Source organism: Chelmon rostratus, chromosome 23 (genome assembly GCF_017976325.1).
Source record: "Chelmon rostratus isolate fCheRos1 chromosome 23, fCheRos1.pri, whole genome shotgun sequence".
NCBI lineage: Eukaryota > Metazoa > Chordata > Actinopteri > Chaetodontiformes > Chaetodontidae > Chelmon > Chelmon rostratus.
In genome coordinates this window covers 1,486,734-1,511,107 of record NC_055680.1, presented here as the reverse complement: position 1 = coordinate 1,511,107, position 24,374 = coordinate 1,486,734, and the positions used below count along the sequence as shown (strand labels likewise).

The following is a 24,374-nucleotide window of genomic DNA, read 5'->3' as shown; positions in this document are numbered from 1 at the left end:
GTGTCTGACAACCTACAACATGAAATCACTGAGCTGCAAAAGCAACTGGCCCCCAGTGCAATCCAGATGTTTTCTCAGGTTCAGTATGTGTTGAGCTGTACTGCAGGTATCTCAGTTTAAGGAAGAACTCTCGGTCATCTGGCTGCACAAAGCATCTTTTCTGCAAGCAGGCTGCTGATGTGTGAAGGAGAAAGAACGAAACGAGTGTGAGAAAACTGGTCAGTAAAGAAGGTGACACTCGGGTTACACCATCTTCACATTTTCAGAAAAAGACGTAAAGTGACGGTGGAGAAGCAGTGCAGCTTTTGTTGCTTGTGGTTTCACTGCAGAGAGCTGAAGGCCAGTCTTCCTGTGGCTTCCGCTCTGCACACAGTGTTTGGCCACAGTGGAAGATGGAGGGGGTACAAGACCACACAGCCGTGTCCACACAGAAAAGCAGAACAGCAGATTCATGTGATGAAGCAGAAGTTCTGCACAGAGCTGCAGTTTATCTGCAGGCAGCATAAATAACGTGAGTCTCCACTCCTCCCTCTGACGCAGGCCTCCTGCTTCTTGTTGTCTTTGGAAGGAACTTCACATTATCGGAGCGCAGATTCTGTAAATCACAATATTTAGAGTCACACACTCTCATAAACACTGAGGCTGAGTTTCTCTGGACCACAAAGAAAACTTTAGCCGAGTCTGATTTAAATGCTAAAACGAGTTTTTTTCTGGAGCCCCAGCTCTGTTGAATTCAAACAAATAAAACTGGATCACATCATTCAAACTAAGGCTGCTGAAACAACAAGAGGCCAGACTTGACAAAAGCTCATTAACAGAACTGAAACGACTCCACCTGACAGAGCTTATATCTGAATTCTAAATGAAGCTTTCTGTCAGTGTACAAACAACTACAACCCTGTTGGGACGCTGTGTAAAACATTTGCTCATCCTTTTTGACTTCTACTCAGTTGAAAACAGTCCAAAGACAACATATTTCATATTTGACCTCATCAGCTCCATTGAATTTGATTCACTTAATATTCTGAATTTGATGCAGCTACACTTTCAACCAAGTCAGGACACATGATTTTATAAAGGATGTTACAACATGGGCTCAGGAACACTTCCTGTTGTCAGTAACTGTTCATTTGCAAATGACTTCTTGCATTTTGTTTTTAGCTTCTTTGGAATCAGAGTTGTGAACGCAGCAACGTGGCAGAAACGCTCAATTTTCTCTTGTGACAGGATATTTTCTGGTGGAGCATTTTCATGTGTTTAAGTGGGAAAATCACTGTTGGGAAGAAAGACAACGTGCGACTACAACCAGCATTTGCTCACATTCGAAGTAAAGCAAACACTAATGAAATCAGTCATTCTGAGGAGAAAAGCAGTTATTCTTTGAGCTGAAGAATAACTAACTTGGAAAGTTGAATTTGCTGTTTGATGCCAGCAGCTCGGGACAAACATCATCACCAGACTGATCATGTGTTTAAATGCAACTTTACAAGCATGACACGCAGTTCATGTCTGTTCATGGTGGCCTCACCTTGTTTCTCTCTGACTGTGCTTCTTCATTCACAGCTAAAGGGCAAAAGATAAAAGTCTGATTAGTTCATTATTACTGAGCTCAGGCTTTGCTTTGGATTTGTCCATCACGTTGACACAAGTTACAAGAAGATGTGCATCAAATGATCAATCTGCTGTACCTGTCTGAAGGTTCCTGATTTTACCAGCCAGAACAATGATGACTACAGTGAGGAGAACAGTCAGAGCGACCAGGCTCACACTCATGAGGTTTGTCAATCCAACAGGCTCCTCGACTAGAAAAAGGCTTTGTTAGACTCTGTGGCTTTAAACATGTTTCACATTGAAATGGATGGCTCTGTGGTAACTTTCACAATGAAAAAAGTCTTCAGAGAGGAAAGGAGAAGCTTACTTTCACTGTTAAAATCATCTTCATCATCAGATTCACCATCACCTTTAAAACAGATTAGGATGAAATCAGTGGACACGTGTTTGTTTCTTCGTCTTTATGCTGTTTTCACACGTCTGCCACAGATGATGAGAAAAGAGGCTTGACTGTAATCTTACCTTGAACGTTTAAATGCGTTGCAGTGACAATGACCGTGTGTCCGCCGATGTAAAATCCACAGAAATACAGTCCAGAGTCAGAGAAATCCACTGGCTGGATTTTCAGAAAAACTGAGCTGCCGTTGGAGCTCATTTGAAATTTTCCGTTTTGAATTCCGTCACAGAGTGAAGCTTTGCCATCAGACGTGTACATAGAGGAGATGCAGTGGGGTTTGGTTCTGCCGCTCAGCCTGAACCAGTCTGTCTGAGTCGGATGGACGGAAATGTTGGAGCACAGCAGTGTGACTTCTTCATCGGGCCGAGCCTCCACAGTCTGAGACTCAGATCCCCACACAGAGATCCAGCCTGAAAGAAAGAGCAGAGATGACGAGGGATTCATCCCTGAGAGCTGAATGCAGCAGTGACTGTAATAAGGCCACAAGACAGCTCACTCAGCTCTAATCTGCACGCTTACATTCTGGTTTCTTACTCATGAAGTGGTGCTGAGAATAATGAAGAGCCAGAACTTACTGAGTCTGCAGAGAAGGAAAGCTGTTAGCAAAGCGAGGCTCCTCATTGTGCGTTTAGTCGTGTCTCTGCGAGGAGAGTTTGCATCACTGAGCTCCTACTGAAAGCTGTCTGAGAGGAAATGTTGGGTGTTGGGTGGTTTTTCACCCTCACCTGCAAACGCAAAGCAGTGCCTTTAGATATATTTAAGCCCCAGCTAACTACCAAAACCAGAAACTGATGCATGACTTCATAGGATAGTTCAAGATTCCAGACAACATCACATCACGTCTGGTTCAGATGCATTTTCACACCAAAGATTCCACAAAGAATTTCAGATGTCAGCAAATCTCTTCAGGTGTCCAGTTTTGTGCAGCCATCATTAAAAGCATCCTCACCTAATCCACAGCAGTCTGGTGCAACATGAAGCATGACAGGAAAACCCAGCGGGGCCCCTGTGGCGTCTTATTTTTATGCTTCATGCAACAATCTTTTGGTGCTGTGTTTGGGTTCATTCTGAAGCTTTTCAGTCATATCTTGTGTCCTCTGATCATCTATTGAGGACCAGCTCCATATATTAATGTTGTGAAAGGATTCATTCATTCTGCACTTTTGAGTTGGATTGAATAAAACATCTTGTTGATGCTCAGATCTGTCCTCCTGACACCCAGCAGCATGTCTTATCAGACGTCTGGACCATCCTCTACTTCTTCTGAAGCCCTTTCAGTTGCTTCTCCAGTGGCATGAGAATCAGCTGTGGACACATGAGTCCCTGTTGATGCAGCAACACATGAACAAAGAGACTGTGTGGTATTTATTCCAATAAACAGACAAAAATCCCAGCAGCACATGAATATGACGAAGCATCAGTTCTACTCTGAGCTGCAGCTCCAGTTGCTTCCTGAGTCTGTCATCATAAACAACACGAGTCTCCACAGCTGATGGGACAAAACAAGCAAATTCAAGGCGGACCTCTGTCCTCTCAGTAAATGCTCTGCACTGCCCACCCCCACACTGAATTTCTTTTCTCTTATCCTGTGTAATATTTATGATGCCTAATTTCTGTTTATTTTTTTAAAGGAACCCTCAACTATATTATTAAATATATTATATTATCGTCTTCCTGGTTAAATAAAAACCTTTTTGAGGGTTTTGTATTTAAAGTAAATTGTTGGGTCATAGTTTATTACCTGGTAATTTATGTTGGTACTTACTGACTCTAACTCACACAGTGGACAGACAGCGGAGCACCTTCTCCCACAGGCTGCTACAGCTCCGCTGTCGAAGGGACAGATACAGGAAATCATCTCTTTTGTACAATACTTCTTATCACTACTGTTTGCTACTTTTGACATTTTATTATAGTTTGTTCTTTATAGTCCTAGTTCACAAATTTTCACTTCTTTCACTGTGTTATAGTTACAGTCACGGTACACTTTATTTTCTACACACTGCCATTTGCTGTCAATATTCTTTTTTGTGCAATACTTTATTACTTTTTGCTAATTTATTATGTATATAATTTTTTACTGCTCGCTATTTTGATATTTTATTATGTATAGTTTGTTCTTTATAGTCTTATTTCACAATTTTTCTGTCAGGGTGGAATGGCTGAACAAGGCTAGGGGACCCAGGAGCAGACCAAAGACAAAAAGTCAATCAAAAAGTAGTTTATTCAGGCAAAGGCGTCGACAGGGATGAGGCAGAGAATCAGAGTCAATGGCAGGCAGAGTTTGAAGCACAGGCAATATACAGGCAGAGGCACAGAGGGCGTGGGCAAAATCTCAGAGTCAAGGACAGGCAGAGTTCAGAATACCGGCAGGCAATAAATGATCAAGCAAATCTTCACAAAAAACAAAAACATAGGCAAGGCTCACATGGCAGTTCCAAAAAAGGCCAAAAACACAAGCAAAGAAAAGAGGCAGAAATGTCCCAAAAAAACAGAAAAAGGCTCACGTGGCAAAAACTCAAAAACAGCTCCAAAAAGCTTCAAATAACAAAGAAAAACTCACGAGGCAAGAAGGGTCACAATAAGGCAAAAACAGGCAAAGCAAGGCTTGAGCATGGGCACCAGGAGCAGAGTTCACTTCAGAGTGGCAAACAACAATCTAGCGCTGACCACAGTCCTTGGCTTAGTTTTAAAGCCGTGGCTGATGAGCAGAGTGGAAGCAGCTGTAGCCGGGCCGTGGTAGGTGATTGGTCGCAGGTGGTGTGGTGTAGGTTCAGACCAATGTCACCAGAGGGCAGGGCCACAGGGGAAAAGTGGGCCAGAATATGCAGGGCCAACCCTGCATATTAGATTGCAGGACAGATTAGGGCTGGGCTGTGACATTTTCACTTATTTCACTGTGTGTAATGCTGCTGCTGCTGCACTGCAATTTACCAACTTGGGATAAATAAAGTATATCTATCTATCTATCTATAAAAACAGAAAAACAAGATCAAAATACAAGGATCAAAACTTAATAAGAGGTTTCTATTCTGATTCTGCTTTCTTAAGTCTAATTGGAGGCACTGCCAGCTATTTTAGAGTCAAAATAAAGGATCACAGGTTGTAAGTATTAAGTTTAAAGTACAGGTAACAGTACCCAGGACCAATATAAGCAGATTATGTAGCTACATGGACAGGTGTTACACCTGCTTTTTCCACAGAGTTCTTTATATGCCACTAAACACTGTTTCGTGTTTAAAAGATAAATTAACCTTTGAATCTTGAATCAGGAAACTTGTGAGTCAGCAGTTCTTCACTGCTGCCCTTTAGGACTTGATGGTTTTCACCTCAGTCGTGCTCAGACCACACTGTGCTGCTTCCTGTCACACCAGAGACATGATCTTCACTCACTAACTCTCACTGGAAACCCTTCGTCAGCGTCCTCGAGGCTCCTCTTCCATGAAACACAATCATGTTCTTCTGCTCTCACATTCAGATCAAACAGCTGACAAAGAGAGTTTGGCTCCGAAGTAGAATCAACATTGAAGCAGAGAAAGCACAGTTTGTATGAATATACAACGTTTATTACAAAACTGGATTTTTTACAGTGATGGCAAGTCTGACTGCCACCCAAACAAAAGGCCGACAGCATGAAGTGATGAAGCAACATTTCCTCTCTGAGCTGTCGTTCAACATGTTTCCTGAGTCTCTCTGGTGGCAGCAAACACAACACACGACTCCAGCTGCTCCTCTGATGGAGGCCTTCGGCTGCTTTTTCCTTTCAGATGGAAAGTCGGCGCTGCGGTGTTCAGGGCATCAGAGCCCAGGTTCTGTCAATAAAAACATTTACAGTCACTCATCTCTCCTGCTGAGTTTGTCAAACAAGAAAATCATTAAATGATAAATGACTTGAAGCAGAAACATAGAAAATCTAAATATCATTTATTAAATGTAGAGTACCGTGTGTTTATTAATGAACAAGACATTTTGAGTTTCGCCTCCATTTCAAATCACTTGTGTGTAGTTTTTGGAGTCGAGTCATCTTGTCCAGGTTAACAGTATTTTATTTCTCGTTGAACAGAGTGATGCACATGGAAAATGCTCTCTGTTGTTTTCTTGGCACTGAGCTTCACCACTTTGTCTGTCCAACATACTTTTCAGTCATGTGTCTGTAGGAACTGAACAACCAGCAGGTGGCGCTTCAGTCCACTTCATTTTATTATTGGGCCTCAATCACCTTGAATCCATCACAAATGATGATTGTGAACTTTTCCTTCACGGCTCTTCTTGTGATACAGCTCTGACAGCACATAAGATTTCATTCAATGTCAAAATACTGAAAGCATTTTTCAAAAACATTCATAGTTCTCGAGCCCACTTTTAGTTTCAGTGGATGAAAGTGAACAGAGAAAATAAGAGGAACATGACAATAGCAGACAGCAGCTCTAACAGGCCAACAGCTTCATTCATGAGCAGCACAGACAGTCACCTGGAAATGAGAAGATGATGAGATACTACAGAGGAAAAATACCTTCATGAAGCCTCCAACAAGTTTGTCATAAACTCACTGCCGACTGTCACAAAGTGTTTAGAAAGGGCCATTTGTCACAACCAGGCTCTTCAGGCCACGAGGGAGAACGGGAGACACACTGTTTCAAAGATGAAATAAAGTCATTCATTGAAGAAAAGTCAGTGAAGTATTTACACAAGAGAACATCAGAAGGTCTGACATGTGTGACGAGTCATAGTTATCTGTGAGATGCAGCTCCACACCACTGTTGCTTCTACAGACGACGACCAGGTGGATTATGGGGTTTTTATTATAGCTCATGAACACATTTCTGACATGCCATTGTTTGTAACAGGAAGCAAGAAGCCGCCCACTGGGTGTGGAAGTGATGGGTGGAGGAAACTCACTGCAACATACGTCGTCCTGTCCTCATTGCTTCATGCATGTGAAACCTCACCATTCTCCCAAGATGTTTCCTCGTGCTCCTCTCCAGATCCCTCAGAGTGCTCCTCCCTCCCAAGCCCCTCCAGTCCAGCATCACCACGCTCAGCTGAAACAACCCAGCCTCCAGCAGCTGAGAACAGCTGGAGACACTGAGGGGCTGCTGGACTTGCTGGAAAAAGAAGCGGAAAAACAACGTCACCAACAAATCCTGCAACAATTTCTCACCTTCTTGTTTTTGATTGATTGATTGATATTATATGACGATAAATAAAATTAATCTTAAAATATTATATATGAGCTACAACAAATCATATGACTGCTGCTACTCAGGAATGAATAAAATGCACTTGAATGTTCTTTCTGTGTCATGTTATCATGACTTTGTCTGTGTTGAAGTCTTTAGAAGAGAATGAAAGGTCTTTAGGAGGGTCTAACCCTCCCCAACCCCAACCCAATGCTCCAAACACATGTTTCCTATTGTTCATGTTGGATATTGTTCATCACTTGAAACTGTTCCACATTGTTTGTACATCTTTTCTATTCTCGTGTTCCCAGGAAAGATTTGCAGGGACTAGACAGCTGACTGAAAATGTGTTCCACCAGTTTCAGCCTCCAGAGCTCAGGAGACATGAGAACATGACTTCAACATCACTCAAATAAGAGCAGACTGTCAATTCAAGAAACATCATCAAACCACTTTCAAACTCTGCACTCCTGACCTCTAGTGGCTGAAGTCAGTGTGACGTGCTGTCACATGACACACCTTCTCATTCACTCCATTCATATATTAACATCGTCAGTGTATGAATCCACTTGGTGGAACATGGGAAAACTATCAGAGTAGAAAAGGCTTCACATATTTATTCCAGTCATTATCACTGACATATGAACTGTGGGAAAACCAGATGAATGGAATATTATACTGCGACAGGGTGCAACACCACCGTTTTCTGTTGGGGAGCAGAAACACCAGGCAACAAAACCCAGGAGAGGAAAATTTGAAATAAAAGTAATTCTTTATTACAAACGTCTAAAAGGAGGAAAGTCTTCAAAGGAGAGTCCATGTTGTGCCCTTCAATAAGGGGAATAATGTTAAGAGAGAGACGAGGAAAATAACATGAAGCAACTCTTTGGCTCACTCTTTAGTCATGAATTGTTTGATATCATTGAAACAAAACTCATTCAATCACATTCAAATCACATTCAATGTCAGGACGCCATGTCCTCGCAAAACACGTTTTTAACACTTTTTAAATGATTCACAATGTCTTTTTTAACTAAATGATATAACCAATGTACAATGAAATGTTTTTAACTCATTTTCGTATTTATTCAAATCACCTTTAACTTATCAAATGTCACATCCAACATCTTAACATCAGACTTCTAGTGCAAATAAGGGGTGTCATGCTGCGTATCATCAATAAACACTGAAGGCACAATTTTACTGTGATTCTGCTACATATGACCTTATATAGTGCAAAAGTACAGACTGGAACTCTTTTCATACATTTTCTTAGTGCAAAAGTACAGACTGGAACTCTTTTCATACATTCCTTCATTTGAGTTCATACTCAGTGCTCCTGTATTTTCAGTCCAGTTTGATCAACAGTGTCCATCAAGCCACAAACCAGTTTCAAACAGTCCTCTGATAGTCCATCACTGCCCTTTAAACAATTCTGTTTGTGCAGCATGTCCAACTCAGCAACACTCTCCTTTAGCACAGGTTCATGAGTGTGATGTGACTGGTTGGAAAGTGTCATTAAAAAAAAAGTGTAACCACAGTCCATCATATGTTCAACAGTCCATTTGTGTGTGTGATGTGTTCAACAGTCCATTTGTGTGTGTGTGATGTGTTCAACAGTCCATTTGTGTGTGCATACTCTCAGTTCAATGGTATGCGATGTTTCTAGTGTAGGAAGTGGTATGGCTGCACAGAATATGTCCACGGCACAGTACAGGTGGTATGCTGTTGCAGAGTTCTCAGGTTGTAACAGGCTGGTGAACCAAGTCTATCATATGTGAAAACCTTGGGTCGTCTGTGTTGTCGCCTCGGCCGCTGGAGCTCCTCATTGCTGGAAACACTTGGCACAGGTGAGGGGACAGCAGGCAGATCCTCAACACTGGTATCCTCCAGTTCTGGTTAGTTCTCCTCCTGATTTGTCGGCTCTTGGTTAATCTCTGGCTCAGGTTGCGTGTTTTCCACAGGATTCAGTGTCTCAGGGAAAAACAGTCTGGATTGTTGCCGAGGTAACACTGGATAATACTCATCATCGTCGTCGTCGTCATCCTCTCCATCCGACTTTTCAGCTTCTTGAACTCCTTCCTTTCTTTGCTTTGGTCGGGCTAGAGTGCGATTAAACCGCTCAACCTGCCCGTTCCCTTGGGGATGGTAGGGAGTAGTTCTTGAACCTGCGACTCCACAGTACTTTTTCAGTTGTCAGAACAGTTGGTTTTCAGATTCAGCACCCTGATCATGGTGTATTCTTGTTGGAAAGCCAAATCTCAATGCACAGTCATTAAAGATTTTGTCTGCAGCTGTTTTGCCAGATTTGGCCAATTTTGACTTCTGTTTACACTTTTCCTGTGCATCACTCCACTTTCATCCAGCTTGTCCCATTCTCTGAGAAGACATGTCATTGTGTACCAAGTCGTCTTAGTTCTGGGCCTGATGGCTTTGTTGCAGCAAGTTTGTACTGAATCACTGGTCCGACGGTGGGATCATTCCTTTGATCTTGTTTGATCTGGTCTGTTGTCAGTGGAATGAGGGGTACGCCTTCATTTACTGCTGCACATTTGACTGAGACACCCATGGACCAAGACACACTCAATTCATCCTGACTTCCTCTGAACACTCGTTCATGTATGCTTCCATGTCTAAAGGCATTCTGGACAGACTGTCTGCATCAATATGTTCCTTTCCAGGGCCATATTTGATTGTCAAGTGGAAATCTGCCAGTTCTGCAACCCATCTGCAACCGGTAGCATTCAGTTTGGCAGTAGACAGTACATAGGTAAGTGGATTATTGTCACTGTACACGGTGAAGAATGGTGCGTAGTAGAGCTAATGCCAAAATTTCTCTGTGATAGCCCATTTGAGGGCTAAGAACTCTAACTTTCCTGAATGTAGATGATAATTTTTCTTTGCTACAGTTAGAGCACGTGAGCCATAAGCAATCACACGCAGCTTTCTGTCCTGTCTTTGATACAATACTGCACCCAGTCCCTGGCTGGAAGCATCAGTGTGGAGGATAAAGGGTTGTGAAAACTCTGGGAAGCCTAGAACAGGTGGCTGAATGAGGCAGTCTATCAACTGTTCCAGGGTTGACTGATGCACATCCTTCCACTCAATGGCTGTGCTGGATGGGATTCCTCTGCCGTTTCTTTTTGTTTGCCACTTCCTGTTTGCTTTGTGAGGGGTCTCAGCCTGTGCAGGTGCTTTAAGCAGGTCATACAAGGGGCTGGCAATACGTGAAAAATCTTTGATATACTGCCGATAATAACTCAACAGTCCCAAGATGGCTCTCAACTCACCAACAGTACCTGGCTGTTTATTTTTCATGGCTGTGACTGCAACTGTATCAGCTGGGTCCATCCTACTTCCGTCAGCTGACACAATCCTGCCAAGGTATCGTACTTCGTCCCCACCCTTCCACTTTCACCTGAAGCTTCCCCCCGCTCGCACCGTGCGTCTTCACCGTCTCTCTGGCGAGTGGCGCCCGGTTTCCCCCCGGGCGTCAGCAACAGCTCCTTCAGCCCTGCAGCAGGTGAGCACGTCCTGCGTCGGGATAGCTCTTGTAACGCCATTCAACCGCACCTGGAACGAGACGCCTTCTCGCCGTCGCAGCCGTCCAACCGGCGCTGCTCAAACAGCGTTTCCCCTGTGCATCTGTGTGTGTGTGGTATTGTTGCAGCTACTGGATGCTCCAGCTGTGGAGCTCTGTGGAGATTCTGTGAGCCGATCAAGAAGCATCTCCACCACTGCATTCAAAGCGGACGTGGGGGGCCACCAGGCTGGGGCCCGGAAGGGCCAGGCCAGACGGGCTCCTGGAGGGCTCCGGGCTTTATCTCCTGCTGGCTTCCTCTCTTGACCAGAGGTGGAGGGCTGGGGGCTGGGGCTACGGTCTCTCTGTCTTCTCTCCTGGAGCTGCTCTCCTGCTCCCTCTTACGGTGGCCCTGAGGGTCAAAACACAACAGCATTTCTGATCATGGAAAAGGAGGGAGCAGCACTTCTGGTGGCAGTCTCAGCTGCCACCCACGTGACACGGCAGACTCTGCTGTTTTAGGCAGCTGCCACTGATCTGCAGCTGTTACTGGCAGCTGCCATCGCTGCAGAGGAGATGCCACAGTCACTGTCGCTGTTCATCTCCTCATGACACTTTTTCTCTGCGTTATCAGTCGTTTCTGTTGTGTTGGACTATTATCAGTTATCAGCTGGATTTTTACTGCATGAGAACATGGACGTGTGTGAGGATCACAGCCAATGGGTGACAGTTGACAGAAGACGTTTTGTTGCCTCAACCTGACCAAACTAATAAGAACTGACTCATACGGGACACAAACCCTGATCTCCAGGGTGACGGTCGAGTGTTTGCCTCCTTCATCCACCACTATTCTTTAACTTAAAACAGCAGCAAGTCAGTGGCAGCTAGGTTGTTAACACGTTTGTTCATACGTTTGAAAGTTTCCTTTTCAAAAGCTGCTTTAGTTCTGCTGTTGCAACAAACACAGTGTTGTTAGTGCTGCTACAAAATCTGCTGCTGCTGCTTCTCAGGAATGAATGAAATGAAGCACATTAACTTTCTGTGTCATGTTATCATGAATTTGTGTTGAAGTGTTTAGAAGAGAAGGAAAGGTCTTTAGGAGGGTCTAACCCTCCCTAACCCCAACCCTCTGACAATGTTCCATCCAAATACATGTTTCCTACTGTTCATGTTCTCATGTCAAGATTCAAAAAGACACGACATGAACAAGCTTTTAAACACTTCATGTCTGAAATATTTGTTCAGAATTCAGTCAATTTACACACAGCTAAATCATTTCAGTATTAATTAGTGTCATTATGAGAGAATATTTTCAGGTCGTCTGTGATGTTTGCACTCCAACAAAATAAAGATTTGAATGGAACATTGTCTGCAGACCCTCTTAAAGCTCTTTCCTTCTTCTCCAAAGTCAAAAGTTACTGAAAAAGTCAAACTTGAATTGTTTCTCCTGATCAAAATCATTTAGTCAAATTAAATGAAATTTAAATTTAATCTATAAATTGTTAGTAATTTTATCACTCCTGATTCTGACACAACAGCTGCTGATGTTCACATTCAATACTTTTTGTTTTTTCCCTTTGAAATGTGAACAGTGACCTAAACTTTGATCTTTGTATTTTTGAAGCTTTTTAAACAAAGTGTAGAAGGTATCTCTGAATGGTTTAAGTGCTTGTCGACAAACTAAAAAGGAATGAAAGAGTTAAGACTTTTCTACAAACTAAGAAAAAATGAACAAGTTTAAACTAACTTCACCCACAAACTACAAATGAATGAAAGAGATAAAACTGATCAACTAAGAAAACAATAAAGAGTTCAAACTTATCCACAGTGGATGCTAATGAAGAATTTTTTTAGTTTTTTTAAAAGAAGGACAGAAAGGGAGTAAGTTTTTAAGAAGTTTTTCAAACAAAGTGTGAAGGTATCTAAAGGTCGGCTGAAGAAAAGAAGAAATGAGACAAAACTGATCTAAAAACTAGGAAGAAAAAAAGAGTTCAAACTGATCTACTTAAGGAAGATTTTTTTTTCTTTTTTTTTTGTAGAAGAAGGAAATAAAAAGCTGAAATCCGGAAAAAAAGGTTTGGATTGTGTGTGTGTGTGTTTGTTTGTGTGTGTGTGTGTGTGTGTGTGTGTGTGTGTTTGTTTGTGTGTGTGTGTGTGTGTGTGTGTGTGTGTGTGTGTGTGTGTGTGTTTGTTTGTGTGTGTGTGTGTGTGTGTGTGTGTATGTGTGTGTGTGTGTGTGTGTGTGTGTGTGTGTTACTGTTGCAGCTACTGGCTGCTCCAGCTGTGGAGCTCTGCACCTGGCCTGAGGCTCACATCTCTGGGTTGTATGGAGAGTCTGTGAGCCAAGCCATCAGCATCTCCGCCACTGCATTAAAAGCAGCGGGTGGGAGACCGACAGGCTGGGCGGGGGGCTGGGGGACGGGGCTCCGCTCCTGCCGTCGTCCACGCGGAGGCTCCCGGACGTCTCCGGAGCCGCTCTCCCGCTCCCTCCGTCTCCTCCTGCGTCCAGCAGCCTGTTAGAGACATGAACAGAGGGACAAAGCAAAGGACCAGGTCAGACTAGTTCAGTTAGAGTCCTTTCAGACTGCTGCTGGAACATCAGTGGATCCATCTGCTTCATGATAAAATGCTCCAAATGTTCACAAGTTGTGAAAATTTGGAAAAAACTGGAACTGTTGTCTTCATTGTTTAACAACATAAATCAGTCATCAAGCTCCGCCACTAGTGAGCAACACAAACACTAGTAAACAACAGAGATGTTGACCAGCTGCTTCAACAACTTCCTTCCTCACTCTCTGACGCCTCATCCGCTGTTTCCCGTGTTTCCCCACAACGTACAGCACTAGAGGGGTAAAGGGGATATGACGCCATCGACAGGACACCAAATGAAACGCACCGTGACCCCGAATAACACGACAGATTCCTCTGGGTGGGAACATTGTTGGAAACATTTGGGATAATGGAAGCACACAACTCAACATCATATATAACACAGGTCTCCTTGTTTTTAGACATTTGAATGTGGAAAGGTTTCATATTATGTCTGTAATGAGTGTGGCTGTTGTTTAGGCCATCAAAGATCAACCAAATCAGCAAACAATCTGAACTCTGAAGTGACACAAATTCCCTCAACAAAACAGCTGGGTGATTACTTGTTCACTGTTTCTTTATTTCCATTTGATCACTTTTGACTATTGTTTTGGGATTTTTGTGAGCAAACACTGTCTTCATCTTGACTAAAAGACGTCCACATTTCCATTTTCAAAACACTGTGTTGTTCCAGAAAGTGTTCAAAGTCAAAACAGGGTTGATTGTGTAGTGCAGTAGTGGACAGCTTGATAATTTATAATGATATTGTGCTTTTCAACTCATAAAAATCTTTGTTTGGTCTTTTTGGGGGAATTCTGCTTTTTGGACGACTAGATGTCATCAAAAAGACACTTTCAATGTCCACAACTGTCAGCTAACATGTAAAATGTAGTAAATGTTGAAAATAACAGGATCCACACTTTTCCTGTGTGCATCCTTTCAATCATAGACAGAAAAGCCAGGTGTCTTACCCTGGTGCTGCTGGTGGTGGTGCTGCTGGTGGTGCTGCTGGTGCTGCTGGTGGTGGTGCTGGTGGTGGTGGTGGTGCTCCTCTGGCTCCTGCTGGGCTCTCTCCTCCAGTAGCTGTGGTCATGGAGGTGTGACTGAAATGATTAACAGAAAGTTTTAGAAACAGACTCTACTGAATTCATCACAAATATGTTGAATTCTGCACGCAAATATTTCTTATTATCTCTATAATCGCCTGCAATGTCACATTAAACTTTCAACAAGTCGACACTGGAACAATTAGCTTGAAAAGCAGCAGCAGGATTTCACTGAACAGACTTGGCCACTGAATGAAAGTGGGAATGATTAGAAACTGCTTCTATTCTCACATTCTCCATGATGACAGTAACAGCAGTGAACTGGGGTCAGCTGGGTCCTTTTCTCGATGAGCTCTTGTTGAATATTTTCTCTCCTTATTCTCAAACTTTCTCCTCCAAAGTCGCAGAATAAAATGGCGGTTTAAGAACTTTCTGGAATGTTTATGGACTCACAGCAACCAGTAACCACAGCAACCATCATCAAGGAACAGACCTCTGCTAATTGTACCTGGACTGATTCACACTTCACAGTCTTGTTTTTATTGACATGTTATTGATTTATTGATGGAAAATCAATTATTCCCTCCAACATGTGTTCAGTAGCCTAACATCCATTATGTTTGTATGTCTGAAACCAACGTATGTGCTTCTTTATGGGTTGATAAGCACTAACGCAGTTAGCCAAGTTAGCTGCTAAAGTTGTTAGCTATAGCTCACTTGTCAAATATGGAGCCATATTTCTAATTGAACACGTTTCAGACAGCAGCTCATTCCCCCTGGTCTGACAGGCATTGTGCTGGACCTGTGTCACCTGCTGACTCAACTCATTTGACTGAAACAGACTGTTAGCTAGCATCCTTTCTGTAAGTACCTGTAGGCTAATAACACCTGGACAAACTGGGTCAAAGGACATCTAACTTCAGTGTTTGAAGACAGAATAAGAGATAAAGCAGGTTCACCTGGTCGCTGCTTCACTGCAGAACATCCTCTGTTATCTTTAGTTTGGTCTAGTAGAGCTCAGAAAAAGCAGCTGTTGCTTCATGAAACATCTGGAGAAAGCTGGCAAGTCAGTGAACACCACAAACGCCAGTCAGACGATCTGAAGCTGGAAGAAACTCTGAATCAGTGACTGATGTGGCCTCTTAACTTACTGACTGTGCTCGCTTATTTTTTCTACTACCTTGCTGCCAGGTGGTACAATCCCAGAAGTCCAGGAAACACTGTGATCAGAAGCTGTACTGCAGACAAGGGACCAATCAAGTTCTCTACAAGATTAGCACAAAGAAGAGCATTTGTTTCCCTTGATCAGCTGTTGTCAGCTTTTGTCTTTTTACTGTTTTTGTTTTTTAGTTGCTGTCATAAAGCCTCAACATTATTCATTCAATAACTGTGGTGACACTGAAAATGTCTTTGTGTTGAATGACACCAAAACAGCTGAGTTACACTGACATTACTCAGACTCCATCAAATCTACTTGTCTGTGCTGAATCTGGTTTTACCAAAATGTAAATATGGCAACCCTCATTCAAAGCCTGTAAGATGAAGTATCTTATTTTTCAAGCTTTATTTAAAAAGGGGAATGAATGTGGTCAAGTTTTCCATCGGAGAGGATGAAACCCCCCCGCCATCCCTCCTCAAATCAACCCCTGACCAGCTCAGATACTGCAACACAATAACATTCACCATGTTTACCATTGTATGAACACACAGTGCGAAAGACAGGTTTTAAAGTGTATTTATAGTTATTTAAAGTTTTATTACAATACAATGTAGGAAAAAACACACACTAAGTCAGAAAACAATGAATAAACAGAAAATATTGGCTGGCAGTGAAGGATGAAGTTTTTCCTCCGCTTTGCATTTCTCTCCATGTTGATGTGGTTTGCATGAGGCGAACAGAAGAATAATACTCTGGATCTCAAGAGTTTAGAGGCTGAAAAAAAAACCTAAAACACAAGAGCAAATGTTTGAGGAATGGATTGAACTTTGTCTTCATGTCTTATGGAGAGGAATGTGTCTCAGGCTGAGGGAGGAAAGTGGCCACAGCCTCCATCTGTCCACATCAAGTGCCTGGAGCTGTCCACGGTGCTGAAAGTGCTGAATCACTTTGCCCCACTGTTGAAAGACAAACATGTGGTGGTGAGGACAGACAACACACTCTTTGACACTTTTCCCCTGGTTCTCCATTCCTCACCTTTTAGCGCACATTCACATTTTTCCTCCTCCTCAAAGAAATGAGATGGAAGAAACATCACATGGCCTCTGTCCATCACGATGTGGCAGCGCAGCAGACTTCAGACAGACACAGCAGCTGTTTGTGCATTACAGAGAGCATCCTCAGGGAAAGCCTCTGATTACACAAGCAAAGAAGCAGTTTCCCAAACTGTGGAACAGTTCCTTTCAAATCACAGTGTGAACGTTAAAGACACTTTCTCATCAACAAAGCGTGGAATGGTTTGGCACACCTTGTCAGCTTTGATCTTCTCGGCTTGGCCGGGCCGTGGTGAGGCCTCGGAGCTTTGAATAGCAATGACCCTTTAACTTTACAGACCCAGAAACACAACTAGATCCAACAAGGACAGATAATAAAAGACAGAGACAAGGACTTCCCCAAGAAAACTAAATATATGAATATTAAATACTGTGGACTGGAACAAGCAAAGCAAAAGTTTAAACTATTAAAAAATCTGTAATAATTCATTTTAAATCTGTTATATCTAAAATGTATTTCATGATACAAAAAATACCACATATACACACACTGAGAGACAAAAATCAATGAGTTTGTATTCATTAATGAGCATCAGGCATTTGGTAGTGGGACAAATGAATACTGGGAGAAGTTACCCCCCCCCCACACACACACACACAGACATACACAGACTCATACTACCTGGTAAAAGTATCAGTGAAGGACAGGAGGTCGGAGGTCAGGTCTTTTTCCAGGTTTTTAGACCCTTCCATATTAAAGACATGTCCAGTCAGCCACACTGCAAAATGAAGGAGTGAAGGAAGATATTTTCCTCCTCAGGAATGAGGGATGATGAGGGTCAGTGGAGACTTGCCATCTCCTTCCTTTACAGTGTTGAGCTTGGTATGCCAGTTACTTCATTATGCAATACAGTGAAAAGCCATATGAAGCAATCTTTTTTTCTTTATTACCATTATTATTGTTAAAGTAATATTTGATTTGCTTCCGTATGTAACACACACTTTCTACTCTTAACTGAGTACAATTGCTCCTTGTTTTAAAAAGAGATTTCAACATCACCACAGACCCGTCCATGAATAATTATGTTACAAAAAGGAGCTGTTATATTACAGAAAAGGAAAATAAATGAAATTCCTCAGCTATCGTGTATTTCATCCCACAGGGAAGCCCATCTAGAAGCTTCTAACATCGGGTTCTGTGCTGATCACAACAGAACAAACTTGGAATTGCCACCTCGTGGCTGTATGCCTCCAACAGCCAGTCAATTTACAGTTAACATCACCTTTTAGTGACTATTTCTGCTTTATTTGTGGGCCTTTGCAGAAATGCTGCTTCCTCACAGGTCTCGGTTTATGACTGAGGGTGATGGGCTTCTGCTATCAGACCCTCAACACGATGAAACTCTCTGGCTTCTTTTAAATCTCACCTCATTCACGTCGACTTGGTTGCGACCTAAGCAGTGTTCATGTGTTTCAGCTGAAAGACTGTGATCTCTGCTCTAAAATGTCCATGCAGCCAATCGCACAGATGCTGTCATTAACCTGCACTCGTGCTGATTTGGTCAGCCGGGCTGTCAATCACCGCTGTTCTGAACACACCTAAACAACCACTGGAATATAAAGTAGTCACATCTGTGACCTTTTTCTTCCTCTTTATAATTATAAGACACACTTTGGTTTTTCTGCTACAAGTCCAATAGCTTTATTTCAGGCTGTGAACAATCCTATCTACACAAACAAGACACTTTAGCCACCACCTAATTCCATCAAGTCAAATACAATTTGTGTCGGGTTTATTTTAAATTTGTTTATTTTATCGAAATGATTCGTTCTTTGGAGTTACATTTCACTTTGTTTTTGGAAAAAAAAAATCATCAAATTTCAAAAAATAGCCTCCTGCAGCTCTTCTTCTTTGTCTTCTTCTTCGTCGTGAGTTGGATGTTTTCTTGCGTCGGTTGTTGGATGTCTTCGTTCCTTGCTGCCTCTTCGTGGGCCCATATTTGGTCTTTGACCAGCAGCATCCGTTCCAGCTCTTTCTTTTCTTTTTCCCACTGCTCTGCTCTTCTGGCCCAACTCTCTGACAGTGTGGACAGCTCCTCTTTGCACTTGTCTCTGTCGTCTGAGAGCTCCTTTCTAAAGCTCTCCTCTCTCTCAGAGAGCTCCTTCTGGTGGCTTCGGTCTTCTGCTGCCAGCCGCTCTCGTAGTTCTTCGCAGGTCGCTTTGCTCTGATTTAGAGCCGACTCTGCGTCAGTCAGCTGGGCCAAGGTGACGATGTAAGCATTGGTTCGAGCTCGTCTTTTCTTGGTGGCCCTGCTGATCTGTTTGTCTTTCTGCACGAGGACCTCTTTCAGCTGGCTCACTTCTGCCTGCCACTTCTCATTCAGGGCTGTCGCTCCACTGGAGGCTTCGAGCTCTTCTACAGAGGCTCTCATCCTCTCGGGTTCGTCTTTGAGGAGGCTCTGATTCAGAGAGACCAACTCCTCAGCTCTCTTTTTCAGGTCCTCCTGTAGCGCCCTGCGCTCGTGGTTCCAGCTTTCGATGGCTTCCTCATGTGTGCGCTTCAGATCGGTGACACGTTGTTGCAAATAGCCGATCCATTCGTCCCTCTCGCCGATCCCCTTGATGGCATTCCGGAGATCGGCCTTTAACTTTTTGTTCTCCTCCTCTGCGCTGGAGAGTTTCTCCCGCAAGGTCCTTCTGTCTACCCATCTGCCACTGTCCTGTCGACTTGCCATTGCGGTTAATGTTGTTCTGAACTGATGATCTGATGTTCTCAAAAAAAAAGCTAAACTGTCTCTTAATCCAACTAGTCAATATTCCAAAAGTGAGGGACTGGCTTCTTGGCTCTGGGGTGCCTAAGTATAGACAGTGACAGTGACATCAAAGATCAAGGTGTGCCCATATATGGAAGTTGACTCCGCCTTAAAAAGAATGCACTTTTGAAAAAAAAACAAAAAAAAGTGCATTCTTTTTAAGGCGGAGTCAACTTCCATATATGGGCATATTTTTGAAATTTGATGACCATCCTTATCATAAATTACCTTTACATTTTTTTCCAAAAACAAAATGAAATGTAACTCCAAAGAACGAATCATTTCGATAAAATAAACAAATTTAAACTAAATCCGACACAAATTGTATTGACTTGATGGAATTAGGTGGTGGCTAAAGTGTCTTGTTTGTGTAGATAGGATTGTTCACAGCCTGAAATAAAGCTATTGGACTTGTAGCAGAAAAACCAAAGTGTGTCTTATAATTATAAAGAGGAAGAAAAAGGTCACAGATGTGACTACTTTATATTCCAGTGGTTGGTTTGGTGTGTTCAGAACAGCGGTGATTGACAGCCCGGCTGACCAAATCAGCACGAGTGCAGGTTAATGACAGCATCTGTGCGATTGGCTGCATGGACATTTTAGAGCAGAGATCACAGTCTTTCAGCTGAAACACATGCACACTGCTTAGGTCGCAACCAAGTCGACATGAATGAGTTACTCTCATTGGAACTGGATGGAGGTCAGAATTCAAAATGAATGAAAGGTGCAAAAAAGACAATGGGTGAAAACACTGAGTCTTATAGATCAGCTCAGTTATTGCAATAGGTGTGTCGTCCCAAGGTGAGCTGTAATCATAACATCATCACGTCAACAAGCTGAGAAGGTGAAGATGTCAGCAAGGAGTTGCCTTTCAAGTAAAAGTCCAGGAGATTTAAAATGCCAGAGGTGTTGGCATACGACACTGACTTCCACACTACAGAAAAAATGCATGTATAATAATAATAATAATACAACAATTAACTTTATTTATATAGCACCTTTCATAACAATGTTACACACAGCTTTACATAATCAAACTCAAAATAAAACCAGATGAGGCAGAAATGTATCAAACATTTCCAAAAGCTTCCACAAAAAGAAAAGTTTGAAGATGAGATTTAAAAGAATCAAGAGTTCAGGAGGCAGCAAAGTTCCCTCTAATTTTTCATGTGTCTGAGCAGACACACAAGCTCCCTGAGCACACTGAGGACCACCGTGAGCAACATCAGATGTGTGCGCTGTGGCCACACACCAGTATCACGCCTGTTCAAAACCTTGGATCATAGCAAGTTACATGGCTTATTAAAAGAATCAAATTACAGCAGCAATTTTCATTAGTTTACTTTTAATATAATTGATTTTGCCCACATAAAATGAAAAAGACAAAAATATCGTTGTTCATGAGATGTGTATGTTATATGTGAGAGTCCTGCTTTAACCATAGGAAGAGTCCTGCTGTGGCCTGGGTAAGGTCCAGTTGTGGCATGGGTGAGGGTCATGTTCTGGAAGAAATAACACATATACACCTCTCAGACATAAAGTTTTGTTCACATTAAAACACTCACATTTTGCACAATGTATATACATATACATACATGTTCATATATATCCATTTAAAATTGTTTTAAATCTGGAAAAAAAATCATCATTCTGAAGGCGTGGCGGTGCGACACGATGAATTACGTGTAGCGGAAACCCTGCCCATACATTATCAAATAGTAGCATTTAATGATTAATACATATATGTCACTAGAATATGCACAAATCTGTGTTAAATTTTACCTTATTGTTCGCGTCTGTCCTTCTCGCTTCTCTAACGCTTGTACACTTTGTCCAGGTCGATGACTTCCTCTGCTTCTTGCTTTGACTTTGTGCGCATCAGCTGGTCCAAATGTGCCACTTCAAGACGATTTCTGGATGCTTAAAGAACTGCATGTCTTTTTCACCTTGGCTTGATGAGTTGATATGTCGCTGCCCGTTCGTTTCGCCATGATAAGGGCTTAGCATTTGCGTCTCTTCACTCCGCTGCACTGTTGTTAGCTGGGCAGGGCACATAATGCAAACACTGTCAATGCTATGATTGGCTGCGTAGCATAAGTGAACTGTATGGTATTATTGGCTGGACACCTGTCGCTCATTGAGTTACGTTGCAAAATGGTACAGAAAACAATATTATTGGTCTAATAAACTACATTATATCAGTTCTAAATATAGATATTAATTAATACGTTTCTGTTGAATTTTATTTTGTGCGCTGCATAGATTTTCTTGTGCGCTGAGTATGTTCATGCAGTGCGCGATTGCACAAGCGCGCAGCTTAGAGGGAACATTGGGAGGCAGCAAGTTTCATAGTGTGGGCCTCAAAGCCCATCACCCTCACTTATAAACCGAGACCAGCGAGGAACCAGCAGGGCTCCATCCACCAATCTTAATGCTCAAGGGGGCACGTACCAGGTCAACAGATCAGAAATGGGTTTCGGGACAAGACCATTATAGACCTTTAAATGTAAGCAATACATTTTTAAACCATTTGGAAATCTATCAGGGAGCCAGTGTAGGGAGGCAGCACAGAGGTCCTGTGATCATGCCTCTTTGTTGCTGTAAAGGATTGAGCAGCGGTGCTTTGTAGCGCCTGCAGATGGTGGAGGGCGCCCTGGCTGATCCCCGAGCAAAGTGGGTACCATCGGTCACTTTCTTGATGACTTGAAAAATGTGTCAAATTGACTGAACTTGCTTTATCAAGTTATCAGTTGAAAAAAGAAAAGAAAAAATGGTGGGAGTGAAGGTCTGTGAGCTACAGAGAAAAAATACTTGCTTCCGCATTTGAGTTTGAAAAAAAATATAAATACATAAACAACTTGTTATATCCTGGAGATTTGCAGTGCTTTAAAGCAGGCATGTCCTGACTATTCCATAAATAGTCAGGACATGCCTGACTAGGGCCGCGATTTTTATCCAGCCTATCAAGAGGTCACCTAATAATCAGCTGATGAAATGAGTCCAGCCTGGTGTGCTCCTCCTTGGTTGGAATGAAAACCTGCAGCCACACGGCCCTTCATGGAATAGTTTGGTCATGCCTGAACTAAAGCATAGACACATTTTGCTCTCAATAAGAGGACTACTGCTGCCGGCGGAGGGATTCTATGTACCTGCAACGGCCATCCAATTGAGGCGGAGTCATACATAAACCTACGGTCTGAAATACAGCGCCCGATTTAACTCCTGCTGAAAGATCTTTAATCCTTTGCCATTACCTTTGGAGTTGTGACATAAATATAATAGAGTTAACTTGATAGAAAGCTAAAAATGTTTTGATGAAAAGTGAAGTATAAAAACGTGGGTTTGTTTGAATCTGGTGCGATATTTTTTTTTCATTAATGAGCTACTGAAGTTCTTCATGGAACTTCGACATGAAGTTTGCTTGTTTCAGCTGTCATTGGCACATAGGTGGCTAGCTAGCTACACAGTCAAGCGCAAAGGGAGCATACTGTGGCAGCTTCAACTGCACTTGGGGGGGCACAGCGGGGAGAAATGGCAGTACAACATTTCTATTAACTTAAATATTTTTATTTTACTTTTGTCATTTTTTTAATTTTATTTTTGAGTTAATAAAACTTTTAATTTTTGATTAACTTCAACTGTTTCAACATTACTGCATGCGTGTGACATCACTCAGTAAAACCAGTAACACGCCGCATGCAGGAAAGTGGATCTGCTCTCCTAATTTTCGGCAGTAATCAGCATCACTGGTTCATGATCTGTATATTTTAATAACCTTTGAACATCATAAATGCCTCTTTTCATTGGCACAATGGCAGCTGCATCCTCACCACAACCCATGATCCTTTGTGTTGTTGCACCAGACCAGGTTAGAAAATTAAAACTAAGTTCACGTCCAGCCTCTGTTGATGCGCTGATTAAAATAATGAAAGAGCAGTTGGAACTAGACTTTGACTTCAGTTTGCAATATGAAGATTCAGACTTTGATGGAAAATTATTTCACATTGACATTGAGGAGTTACCAGAAAAAGGCTGATGTGCATATCTCACTTGCACAATATTTCAGCTCTATCGCATCTACCCTGAATTAGAGGGTTCATTAACAGTTTGTGACATCAATATATTTCATCAATGTTGGTACCCCCTTGTCCTGTTAAGGTTTTAGCCAGATAGCCAAAAGCATTCTTTCTTTTCCATTTTCAGGTTTTCAGTCAGGTGGCCCAGACTGCAGTGTACCTTTGTACTCAGGCAGGGGTCGGGAACCAATGGCTCGCGAGCCAGATGTGGCTCTTTCGACGGCCGCATCTGGCTCGCAGACAAATCCTTTGCGCACGCGCAAGCCAGCGACTAGAAAGCCGGTTCGCAGTCATTTCAGTGGGAAAGTGGCAAACATACATGTCGTTGTGTCTATCTATTTATCTATCTATCCATCAATCACAAAGGCAACGCAGATCGGGTAGTGACAGGCACTGTTTAAGTGAGGCTGCCGTATTTTGCTGTCGAAAGTAGCGGTCGATGTGCGCATGCGCAAAGGGGCGCACTACAGTGTCGTTAATCCCGCTGTCAGCTAACTAATTTTTGACACGCTTCTGAGAAGATGGCTAAAAGAAAAAAAGACGACGAGTATCGTACTTTTCAGCAGGAATGGACAGAGGAATTTGCCTTTGTGGAGAAAGCTGGTTCTGCTGTGTGTCCAATATGCAATGATAAAATTGCATCTATGAAGCGGTCAAATATAAAGCGGCACTTCGACACACGTCATACTGCATTTGCATCGAAATATCCTACTTGTATTTTTAGTTTTAAACATATTGTATGGCTCTCCTGGAATATCATTCAGAAATATGTGGTGTTCATGGCTCTCTCAGCCAAAAAGGTTCCCGACCCCTGCTTTAGGAGATCATCCACAATGGAAGATAAAAGGCACTTCAGGGGATCTCAAAAACCTGTCTAACAACAGCTCGATTACTTTCCTTATGAATTCAGCTGCTTTTAAACTGCACAGCA

General features: G+C 42.5%; 1 protein-coding gene across 1 annotated transcript; it reads right to left on the bottom strand.

The window, feature by feature from the left end:
* Positions 1-54: 54 nt before the first annotated feature.
* LOC121626216 lies at positions 55-2,715 on the bottom strand. The gene is made up of 6 exons (XM_041964555.1): positions 2,584-2,715; positions 2,074-2,418; positions 1,919-1,960; positions 1,689-1,802; positions 1,529-1,563; positions 55-595 (listed from the first exon to the last, which is right to left on the bottom strand). Exons 1-6 carry the CDS (start codon positions 2,627-2,629, stop codon positions 488-490), a joined length of 690 nt encoding a protein of 229 aa, XP_041820489.1. The 5' UTR covers positions 2,630-2,715; the 3' UTR covers positions 55-487.
* Positions 2,716-24,374: the final 21,659 nt, after the last annotated feature.